The sequence below is a fragment of the Pediculus humanus genome, genomic scaffold, assembly GCF_000006295.1.
Source record: "Pediculus humanus corporis 1103172107488 genomic scaffold, whole genome shotgun sequence".
Taxonomy (NCBI): Eukaryota; Metazoa; Arthropoda; class Insecta; order Psocodea; family Pediculidae; genus Pediculus; species Pediculus humanus.
Genome location: NW_002987105.1, coordinates 901,468 through 913,696, shown reverse-complemented (window position 1 = coordinate 913,696; position 12,229 = coordinate 901,468). Strand labels below are relative to the sequence as shown.

At 24.8% G+C, this 12,229-nt stretch overlaps 2 protein-coding genes across 2 annotated transcripts; both read left to right on the top strand.

Moving 5' to 3' along the window:
- Positions 1 to 1,278: 1,278 nt before the first annotated feature.
- Phum_PHUM148640 (eukaryotic initiation factor 4A-II, putative) lies at positions 1,279 to 4,283 on the top strand (the record flags this gene model as incomplete). Its single annotated transcript, XM_002424682.1, has 6 exons — positions 1,279 to 1,347; positions 1,824 to 2,231; positions 2,357 to 2,632; positions 2,939 to 3,220; positions 3,527 to 3,696; positions 4,139 to 4,283. 6 exons carry the CDS (start codon positions 1,279 to 1,281, stop codon positions 4,281 to 4,283), a joined length of 1,350 nt encoding a protein of 449 aa, XP_002424727.1.
- Positions 4,284 to 8,611: 4,328 nt separating this feature from the next.
- Phum_PHUM148630 (Profilin, putative) lies at positions 8,612 to 11,989 on the top strand (the record flags this gene model as incomplete). The annotated part of the gene is made up of 3 exons (XM_002424681.1): positions 8,612 to 8,722; positions 11,380 to 11,551; positions 11,892 to 11,989. 3 exons carry the CDS (start codon positions 8,612 to 8,614, stop codon positions 11,987 to 11,989), a joined length of 381 nt encoding a protein of 126 aa, XP_002424726.1.
- Between the last annotated feature and the right edge of the window lie 240 nt (positions 11,990 to 12,229).

Genomic DNA, 12,229 nt, shown 5'->3' with positions numbered 1-12,229 from the left:
AACTGTCAGGGTTTTTATTATTATTATTATTATTATTATTAAATAATAAAATTAAAATTATAACTAATATCATATTTTTAAAAAATTGTATTATATTTTTTATTTTTTTTGTTTTGTCTTTTTTTATTATTTTTTATGCTACACAAAAACATTTTTACATAAATATATAAATATTAAATTTAAGAAATATTAATTTATTTTTATTTTTTGTCCTTTAAATTTATTAATAATGTACTCATTGAGATAAAATAAAAAAAAAATTTAATTGAGTGGAAATAAAATTTTTATTTTTTTCAAAATATAAGGAAAATTTTTGCTGAGTTGGAAAATTTTTTTTTTGTTTTTTTTTGCAAAGATAAAGTGCAAATACCTCGAAATATATCAATTTTTTTTTTTTTTTTGCTAAATGTGAAGGTCACGGTTATTACTTAAATCGTAAGACAATTGAAATCACGTTAAAATAATTAACCAAAAAATAAATAAATTATTATTAAAAATTTGCATGAATTTCGCGTGGGGGTTTTAATTAAAATTATTTTCTCTTATCATTTAATTATTATTATTATCTTCTTTAAAAGTAACAATATTTAAAAGGTTTAATTAATGAGCCGTAATTAAACGACGGAGAAAAATATTATCAAAAAGTTCTTTTAGGTATTTTTGAGTTTAAAAAAAAATGTTTGGAGTAATTTAATTAAATGTTTTCTTTAGGTGAAACAAATATCTGTAATAAAATTATTATAAATTATGTGGCCAATTATTTTCCATATAACGGGAAACCATGAAATTTTTTTCTAATAGTAGTTAGCTACTCTGCAATAAAGTTCAAGTTTGGCAACACTGAGTAAAAGTATATGGTTCTTGATAAATAAAAAGTAGTCCCCAATTAAAACTAATTTTATTATTTTATAATTGACTTTTTAAACTTTTCAATATTTTATTATTATTATTTATTTTTTATAAAAAGTATTTTTAAAATAAAATAAAGTAATTTTTTAATTTTTTTTTCTTTTGATGTGAGTGCATGAATGGCGGATTAATATTTGCTTTGACGTCACTATAAACTTCCTTTCTTGCTCAAGAATAGTTGGAATATGTCTTATAATAATTCAGAGAGAAGGTAAATGAAAAAATACTTGAGTTTTTTTTATTTAAATGGTGATCATAAGTTTCTTTTACATAAATCTTTATGTGAACGTGGTTAAAAGTGATTATTTATTTAGTAATTGTCAATTGTTACCAAAATTCTTGTGTATTTAAAATGTAGCCGACGAGCTCATGCCCTCAAACATGGCGTGGCGTGTAGGCTATGCTGGATTACGTCCTATTTTAAGTACAAGCATGCTTGTATTTGGCTTTGTATTTATTCGAAAAGAATATTTTACTTCGTTTTTGATTTCTTATTATCTTATAATAGTTATTATTTTTGTATTAACCATTACGGTAACGTCAAAAATGATTTCATTGTCAAAATGATTCATCATATGAAAACGTGGAAGTTATAGTCGTTTTTCTATACTCATTTTTCCTATTTGTTTAATTACAATTTATAAATGTAATTTTATTTAAATTTTTTTAAGGCTGATACTAAAAAATTTTTTGAGTAATAGATGAGTTCAAGGCCACGTTGGTCAAAGCTTAGTGCAAAAGCACTATAGCCTTAGAATTTTCATATTCATCAATTGTTTAATAGTATTCTGTTTTTGTGCCTATTTTATTTTTTTATTTTTTATTGCAAAAAATTGCTCAATCCAATTTTTTTAATCCCCTTAAATAATTAATTTTTTTCCCTGCTAATTCTGTTTTTTTTTTTAAAACTATAGATCGTGCCCAATAATTTTATCATAAATTTTTTCAGAAACGAGGAATGGCTTGGGGGTGAATCAAAAAATGGACCAAGTGAACAGGATCCATCTGGAGAGGCAACACCTAGCACTGACAATGATGAAGGTTTCGCAAATTACTATGATGAAGTTGTTGACAACTTCGATGATATGGGGCTTAAAGAAGAACTTCTTAGAGGAATTTATGCTTATGGTTTTGAGAAACCATCAGCAATTCAACAAAGGGCCATTATGCCTTGTATCAAAGGTCATGATGTAACTGCACAGGCCCAATCTGGTACTGGCAAAACGGCTACTTTTTCAATTTCAATTTTGCAGCAGATAGATACTAGTATTAATGAGTGTCAAGCCCTCATTCTTGCACCAACTCGAGAATTGGCTCAACAGGTGAAAGATTGTTTTAATAATTACCATAATTATTACTCACTTACAAAATTACAACTTATTTCAAAAATTTTATTTAAAAAATTTGTTTTATTGTATTTTATTAAAAAAATAATTTAAAATTTCAGATCCAAAAAGTTGTAATTGCTTTGGGAGATTTTATGAATGCTATGTGTCATGCTTGCATTGGTGGTACTAATGTACGTGAAGATATGAGAAAACTAGAACATGGTGTACATGTTGTAGTTGGAACTCCAGGTCGTGTTTATGATATGATTAATAGAAGATGTTTACGTACTGATAGGATCAAAATATTTGTTCTGGATGAAGCTGATGAAATGTTGTCTCGAGGATTTAAGGATCAAATTCATGATGTGTTCCAAACACTGGATGTTGATGTGCAGGTACAATTTTTTTTTTTTTGTTAAAGAATTTTAAAATAAGGTTTTTATTTTTTTCTGACCCTCTATCTTGGCATGCCTTTACATAGTTGATTGTAAAGCATGAATGCTTAATAGAGGAAGAATAAAAAAGTGAAGTAAGCCTTCGGTGCTCAATTGCTCATATATTTGGGTCCCATCCTCTTTTGCTTCAAACAAGGATTAATATTTTTATTTTTTGTGATAAAAAAATATTGAAGTTTTGCTTATTACATTACTATTATGAGAGATAAATGACTCATTTAAATTTTCTTTTTTCTTTTTTTTTAGGTTATATTATTATCAGCTACAATGCCCCATGATGTTTTAGAAGTCAGCAAAAAATTTATGAGAAACCCCATTAATATTTTGGTTCAAAAAGATGAACTTACGTTGGAGGGTATAAAGCAGTTTTACATTTCTGTCGAACGTGAAGAATGGAAATTTGAAACTTTATGCGATCTCTATGAGACACTAACTATCACTCAAGCTGTAATATTTTGCAATACAAGGCGTAAGGTAGACATGTTAACGGATTTCATGCATAAGAAAGATTTCACTGTTTCTGCAATGGTATGTCGCGACGACTCCAGTCGACTTTTTTAAAATAAGGTTTCTATTTTTTTTGTGGCAAAATTCACCCTCTATCTTGGCATGCCTTTACATAGTTGATTGTAGAGCATGAATGCTTAATAGAGGAAGAATAAAAAAGTGAAGTAAGCCTTCGGTGCCCAATTACTCATATATTTGGGTCCCATCCTCTTTTGCTTCAAACAAGGATTAATATTTTTTTTTTTTTTTTTTTTTTTTTCTCGAATAGTGAATGCTACTTCATTTTTTTTTTTTTTTTTAATAATGTGATGTCTGATTTTTATGCAGCATGGAGATATGGAGCAACGTGAAAGAGAATTTATTATGCGTCAGTTCCGATCGGGATCTAGCCGTGTCCTCATCACAACTGATCTTTTAGCTCGTGGCATTGATGTTCAACAGGTTTCTTTAGTTATCAACTACGACCTGCCTTCTAATCGTGAAAACTATATTCATAGGTAAATTTGAATGTTTTTTTTTTTTTTTTACAACAAAACTTGATTTGTTTAGCGACAAGAAGATGCGTTTGAAATTTCAACATTAAACCAAAGCATTAATTTATAATTAACTTATATATATATATTATAATTAGTAGGAAACTTATCATCACATTTGAATTCTCATCATTTGATAACATATTTTCTATATATTATTGATTGAATTTTTTTTTTTTTTTTTTTATCTCAGAGATTAAAGTTAAATTAAAGTTTACAATAACAAACTTTTGTGTATTGACCTTGTAAATTTCTTAAACTCTTTCACTTTTAATTGCTTGTTTTGCATAAAAATTTTAATCATTGCCAAACAAATTTTTTTTTTTTTTTTTTTTTTTCTTTCTTTCTGATTATTTCCTCAATAACATTTTATTAATATTTGATTTATTATTTTTAATAATTATAGAATTGGTAGAAGTGGACGATTTGGAAGAAAAGGTGTCGCTATAAATTTTGTTACCGAGCAAGACAAGAGAACCCTGAACGATATAGAACAATTCTTCAATACGCATATCATTGAAATGCCAATGAACGTAGCTGATTTGATTTAGGCTGTTTGGTTTGTGTCCCAAAGCCCAAGCTGTGAGTATCGTAAAGCCTTTTTTGACCGCGCTTGAAGTGATTTGATTTTTTTATTATTATTATTATTTTTTTTTTTTTTTTTTTTTTTGGACTTGTGATGATTAATAATCGTGACGTGAGTGCATACAATATGAGCACATAATTTTTTTGTCTATTTGCGTTAAATTCTCGAGAGTTTCTATAGTTTTTTTTTTTTTTTTTTTTTTTTTTTTTACTCCTTCTTTGTGAAAGGCGGGCGTATTTTTTACATTGACTTTTCGTTCAGAAAACAAAACAAATATTTATAATATAGTAGGAGGTGTGAGAGAAACGTCGATCGTTTATCAAACGATCGCTCGTTGATCTTTTCTCGGCCCCCTCGGGGCCGAGTTTTTTTTTTTTTTTTTTTAAAAAAATAGTTTCTAGTGTTTTATTTAAAATAATAATAATAAGTATTGTATTATAATAATAATAATAATAATCAATTTTAGTACACTCATAAAAGTAAATTACTAAAACAAAGAATAAGAAAAAGAAACGAAAAAAAAAAAAAAAAGCTAAAAGTAATAGTAGTAGTAGTAATATTAATAATAATAATAATAATATACTAAGGTTTTTAAATGGTTATAACAATTATAATTAAAATTGGAAAAATTATAAAAAATCTTATTTTTAACATAACGGAATTAATATTATTGTAATAATTATTGATTTGTGTTTTATTATTTTATTTTTTTTTTTTTTTATGCATTTATGAGGTCTTAATTGTTGGGATTATACCTAATTTTCATTCATTCTTTCTTTTTTTAATTTCATTCAAGAATATAAGGTACATACATAAGTTGATAGTAGTAGTAGTAGTAGTAGTAATAGTAGTAGTAAATCTTAATTAAGATAAGAAAGATTTCTCTACTGTTTAAATTATAATTATTTTATTTAACATTTTTTTTTTTTTTTTTTTTTTTTTTAATGTATTAGTGTTTTAATTCAAATTGTTTATTTAAAAAAAAAAAAGAAAAGTGTTTAAAATTTAATGTTTATTATTTGCTTTAATGATAAAAGAAAAGAAAAGAAAAGAAAAGAAAGAAAAAAATTTTTTTAAATTACTTGCAATTAAAAATGAATGATTATTATTATTATCATTCATTCATTTATTTTCCTTCGAAAAAATTTTTATGTTTGTGCAAATGTTTAGTCGGCTTTTGGAAAGGTTATTTTAATCAGAAAAGATGTAGGGGACGGGATGATGATATTTTTCTGATTAGACTGCAAAAGTGCCCATTTTGTACGTCCTTTATTAAAATAATATTAATAATATTAATAAAAATTTTTAGTAAAATGAAAAAAAAAAAAAAAAAAAAAAATTGTGTTTATTAATTGTTTTTTTACGTATTTTTAAGATTTTTCAACCCTGTTTGTTGAATTTTACAAAAAAAAAAAAAAAAAAAAAATGTTATGAAACCTCTGGCCTTGTCTTGTTTTTTTATTTATTTATTTATTTATTTTATTTTAATTTTGAATTTTATAAAAAAGATGAATTGGAGGAAAGTAAGGCTAAAGAGACACATTGAAAATTTGATTGTTTAAATTAATAAAGAAAAATATTTCTTCTTGTCTCTGGCCAAGTTTCTGATTAAAAAGTGATCGGAAAAAAAGTTTTTTTTTTTTTTTTTTTTTTAAAACAAAAAGTAAATTAAAAAAAAAAATAATTTTTGGCATTTCTGACAGTAGTATTTTTCTTATTTGTGTTTGCAGGCATATTTGGCCAGTCGAGCTGTTGGAAGATTTTTCGGAAATAAAGATCAAAATTTCCTTGTTGAAGTTCAGCAAACAGGGGTTTTTCTTCTTAATAATTATGTAAACGTTTTTACCTTTACCTTACCTCCTTTTTATCGGTACATATATTACAACAACAACAACAACAACTAAAACATTGGTTCATTAAAAAATAAAATAAAAAAATAAAAAAATAAAAAAAAAAAAAGGGAAAATTTTAAGGAAAACTGTTTTTAAAAAAAAAATTCTAAAAAAAAAAAAATTTAAAAAAAAAAATTAAAAAAAAAGTAAAATCAGTTTAAAAAAAAAAAAAAAGAAAAAAAAAGGATAATAAAGACTTTTAGAAAAGCCAAAAAAAAAAAAAAAAATGAAAAAATTGATAGAAAAACAAATTAAAAAAAAAAAAAAACATTAATAATAATGATAATAATAAAATTAATGTATAATTATTTACATGCTTTACTGATATTTGATAGAAATTTTTTTTTTTTTTTTTTTTTTTTTTAAATAATAATCATGATTGGGTTATTGTCAAAAAAGTGAGAGAGAGAGAGAGAAAAAAAATTTTTTTTTTCATTCACTTCATTAAAATTAAATAAAAAATAATAATATTAAAATTATTATTATGATCGTGGTTAAATTTCCAAAAAAAAAAATGATTATTATTATTATTTTAAAATCCGGTACTTGATAATTTTTTTTTTTTTTTTTTTTTTTTTGTTATTTAATAAAGTTTTTTTTTTTTTTTTTTTTTCTTCCCTTTAATTAAATTTTAATTATTTGAAACCAATAATAATAATAATGACAAAACCCCGAATAAATAATATAATTTATTTAGTTATCATCATCATCATCATCATCTATCTACCTATTTATCGATTGGCCAAATATTTATTTTAAAAAAAAAAACATGGGAAACACATTCAAGTACCTTTGAAACTGCAAAAAAAAAAAAAAAAATCAATCAATCAATCAATCAATCAATGAATATGTTTAATTTGATGTGTGTATATATATATATATATATATATATATTTATATTTATAAATACTTTTTTGTTTTCGTGCACGTGCAAGTGAAATCCTAATAATAATAATGATAATAATACCCAAAAAAAAAATTTTTTGATTGGAATTAATTGTAATAACAAATCAAAATTTTTTGTTTTGTTTTTTGTTGAAGGAGGAGGGAGGGAGGGAGGGAGGGAATATTTAGGGTAATATTAAAAATTTAAAGTCCTGGGGGAGGGGAGGGGCAGAAAGAAAAAGAAAATCTTAAACGTGGAGGTAGGGAAGATAAACGTTTTTTTAAACCAAAAAAAAAAAAAAAAATTTGTAATATTTTAAAAATATTATTATACCCAACGTATTAGAATCATCATTTTTTTTGTCTGAAATTGTTTTTAATTTATTTTGTTTCACATAAAAAAAAAACTAAAACTAAAACTAAAACTAAACATCCTGGCAAGTGCAAGCAATTAAATTTTTTTTTTTTTTTTTTTTTTTCAAGATGAGATATTTATAAACATGCAAATATTAATTTAAATCATGTATGATATTTGCTATTTCATGTTAAAACATTTATTTTTGATTTTTTTTTTTTAAGGTAGGAGGGAAAAAATTTTTAAAAAAAAAAAATATTTTTATTAAATTTTATTCTAATGGTGGTAGTGGTGGTGGTAGTAGTAGGTTTGATTACTACTATTATTACAATTACTACTACTACTTATTGAAATGAAATGATTTCTTATAATTATATATATTATTATATTTAAATTTATAATAGGTTGAATTTTTTTTTTTTGTTCCCTCCCCCACCCCTCTCTCTGATTGTTTTCTTCATGAATGTTTATGAGATTTAGTTTTATAAGAAGTTAAATAATAATAATAATTGGTGATAATGATGATTATAAAAGGAGAAAATTATTAAAAAATTTTTTATTTTATATAAGGAAGGGGTAAAATGCAAGTTTCCTCCCACGGGGGGGAGAAATGGGGGGGTATCGAATGTTGCAATAAAACGCAATTCTATTAAGTAATTTTATTTTTTATTTATTTATTTATTAATATTACTCACATTTTATATTTATATATATTTGTAATTTCTTGGAAATTTATATGATTTTCTTTAATATTTATCAGAAGTGAGACTTCGAAGAGCGGGAATTTCGTTTGAAAAACGTCACCGCCTAGAATATCAAAGTATTAGGAACACCAACGCCGGTGGGTAATTTAAGAACTAAAAACCTCATAACAGTTTAACTTTAGAGTAAGAAACAAAAAGTAGTTTTGTTTTGACTATCGAGTATTTTAGTCGTAATTTAATTATTCTCTCGCGAAAGAATTTAAAAAAAAAATTAAATTAAAAAAATTTCAGTTTAAATTAAATAAATTTGAAAAAATCGTAAGGAAAATTTAAATTTAAAACATTCTCACTCTGACAACTATTTCGGAACTACTTCTTTCGATTCTTCAGTTCCAGTCGTCAAAGTTAGACGTCGGTTTGTGCGTGCCGTGATTATTTTCAGTAGTTTGTGTACAAAATGAGTTGGCAGGATTATGTAGAGAAGCAATTACTTGCTTCTAAATGTGTAACAAAAGCTGCAATCGTTGGACACGATGGCAATGTTTGGGCTAAATCTGAAGGATTTGAAGTAAGTAGAAATTGAATGAACGAAAAAAAAAAAAAAAAAAAGAAAAAGGAAAAAAAAACGTCCCTCGTGCTAGCTCAGGCCCGGCAAGATGGCGGTCTTTGTAAAACCGGTGAAACGAATGCATTTGTTCGACTTTTAATTTTTTTTCCCCTATTCTCCCTTCTCTAATATTCTCATATTTCGTTTCATCAATTTTAAATCGATACAACGATAATAATAATTACGCATAAATTTAATAGTTTAAATTGCTTTATCAAAAGTACTGCGCTGGCAAGACCCATTGCATTTTAAAATGGCTGCATTTCTCTTACGTTACTAATATTTCTCTTTGTTTAAATTTACCAAACAATTTTTTATTTGAAACCTTTAAATATCGTTTGAATAATGCTAAATTTATAAGAAATAAGAAATGTAATTTAGACAAACAGAGAAAGTTTCAATATGGCGTCTTTGTCGATTTAACTTCTTGGTGTTAAAAAAAAAAAAAAAAAAAAAAGTTGAATCATATATAAAGGATTACTGGGAAAATTCTAATGATTCATACTCAAACAATTTATTATAATTTATATAAATTTTATAGGGAAAATCTAAAAAATTTCTTTTTTTTTTCTATTGAAATCGCCATATGTAAGATTCATTATACAAAAAAATATATATCTAATATATTTCTTTTTTAACGTTAATGGATTATTCAAAATTGTACACATGATTTGATTTGTGCAAACTTGCTTCTTTACAAACCATGACCTACGTTTCGCAATTTTGTTAAAACAAATTTTACCATTTTTATTATCATTATTATTACTTTTTATTATTATTATTATCTTTTATAAAAATGTTTTTTATTTTTTTTATTTAAATTTCAATATTTTGTGGCCATTTTTATTTCTTTCCTTCTTTCTCAAGACAATTTTTTTAAACGACATTTATTATGAGTAGAATTTTTGTAATTACACGACACATTATTCATTTTAAATTATTTGTAAATCCTTGAAAAGTAATAATAATAATAATAACATCTTATTAAGTTTTATGTTTACCTATTTATTAATTGATTTTATGAGTAATGTGATATCGTTGAAGACTTAAAATCTCTCGAATGTGGGTTAGTTCCTGGGATAAAAAAAAATTAATTTAATCAAAATGAAACATGTGTATGTAATAATGATGACCTGATTTCTTTATTTTTTTTTTTTTTTTTATTTGTCGTTGAAAAAGTGTGTTATTAATCCATTTGTTTCTTATGCATTTTTATTTTTATTTTTATTTTTATTTTTTTGTTACCTTGAGAAATTGCCTACAGTTTATAGGCCAAACGAAATCCAAAAAAAGAGAAAATTTCAAATTGCAAACATGGTTAAATGGGTTGGTCGATGCAAATTCATTTGTTTATTTTTTTTTTTATGTGTGTGTGTGCAATTGAAAATGTTTATCAATTACATAAAAAATTGAAATTTATTTTATAATTGGTTTTTTTTTTTTTTTTTCTCTTTTTACTCATTAATCGTAGTAACATTTGATGAAATTGAATAGTTTTTTAAACTCGACAAACATCATCTTATGCATATGAAATATTTTAATTCCTCTTTGTTTCTCTCTCTCTCTCTCTCCCCCTCTCTTTTTTTTTATCATCATTTACAAATAATATAACTTTGTGATAAAAGATAAAAAAAATAAGAAAAAAAGAATAAAAAAGGAAATTTGTTTTAAATACAATAATAAATAATGGCCAGCCAGACACTTATGCTATATATATATATATATAAATATAATGAATTTTAATACTTTTTTTTTTTGTTGCTTTTTTGCTTTGACATTAAAATAAATGTTTTTATATAAATAAATACTTAGTCGTAGGTCGTCGTTGATTTTTTTTTTTTTTTTTTTTTTTTTTTGCAATTGTTGCATTCACATTATTTATACTCACTGTAAAGTATTATTATGTTTTCCCTTTAAAAAATTAAAAGGAAAAAAAAAAAAAAGAAAAAAGAAAAACTTATTTCTATGTTACACCCACTCATATCTAAGTTAACACCCAAAAAAAAAAAAAAAAAAAAATTATATTTTATTTGAAATGAAGAAAAAAGAAAAATTAGACTAATCTTACTTGTTGTTGTTCTATGTTTAAGTTGAAATAATACAAGTTTTTATGCACGCCCCGAAAAAAATATTTTTTTTTTTTTTAAGAGAGAGAAATTTCATTTTGGTGTGTGTGTGTGTGTTGTTTCCCCCATTTTGAAAATTAAAAGAAAGAGAGAGAGAATGGGAAACAAAGAAAGAAAGAAAATTAGAAGCAAAATGTCCAGCCTTAGGTATGCAAATGGATGCTGTTATTGATCGAGTTTTTTTTCTTTTTATTTTATTTTATTTTTTTGAGGTCTTTAAACTCGACTTTATATTAGTTTCTTTTTCTTTTCTCTTTTCTTTCTCTCTCTTTTCTTTTGAACTCGATTCGATTTGTTGTTGACCCTTCTTCAAGATCAAGGCTTTGTCAATGTCATTCTGTGTGCCTGCCTGGGCCATTTAATATAAATTTTGTTAAGTTTTATTATTATTATTATTTCGTGACATATTTTATTGTTTCGGGGTTTATTCCTTCCTTTTCTCCTGTACAAGGTTGATTTTATTAATTTTTTTGCTTTTGTTTTTGTTTACAGTTGTCGAAAGATGAATTGACCAAATTGGTACAAAGTTTCGATAAACAAGATATTTTAACTTCAACCGGTGTAACGCTAGCAGGCACGCGCTACATCTACCTATCAGGAACAGATAGAGTTATCCGGGCGAAGCTTGGAAAAGTAGGAGTACATTGCATGAAAACAACGCAAGGTAAATTTATTTTCTTTTCTTTTTTTCTTATTAAAAACAACAGCAGTCTCAATTTCAAAAACCTAACGTAGTAGGTTTAGTCGTTTAAAAAAAAAAAAAAAAAAAAAATTAAAAATAAAATGTGTCTTTAGACAACTTTTCAATGCACAAGTTAATGAGAGTAAGAGTGAAAGAGAGAGAGGGGGGGATAGATAGGGTTAGGGGGAAGGAGGATAGGGGAATAGGGAGAGAAAGAGAGAGTGAGAGAGAGAGAGAGAGAAAGAGAGAGAGAAAAAAAACAACACCGTTTGTTTGTATAAAATAATAATTTTTTTATTTTTATTTTTTATTTTCATTTCAGCCGTTGTCGTTTCTTTATATGAAGATCCAATTCAGCCGCAACAAGCGGCGTCCGTAGTGGAAAAGTTAGGAGATTACTTAGTTGGTTGCGGTTATTAGAGGTAAATAAATAAATTTTTTTTTATCTTGTTTTACGTTTGACAGAACGAACCTTTTTTTTTTTTTTTTTTTTATTATTTTCTCTTTTATTACGTACTTTAAAAAAAAAAAAAACAAGTTTCGTTAAAGAAGAAGTAAAATTATTGGAAAAGATTTTTTTGTGTGTGTGTGTGTGTGAAAGAGAGAGAAAGAGAAATTAATTTTTGCAAATGTATTATTATAATTTGATTAAACGTGAAA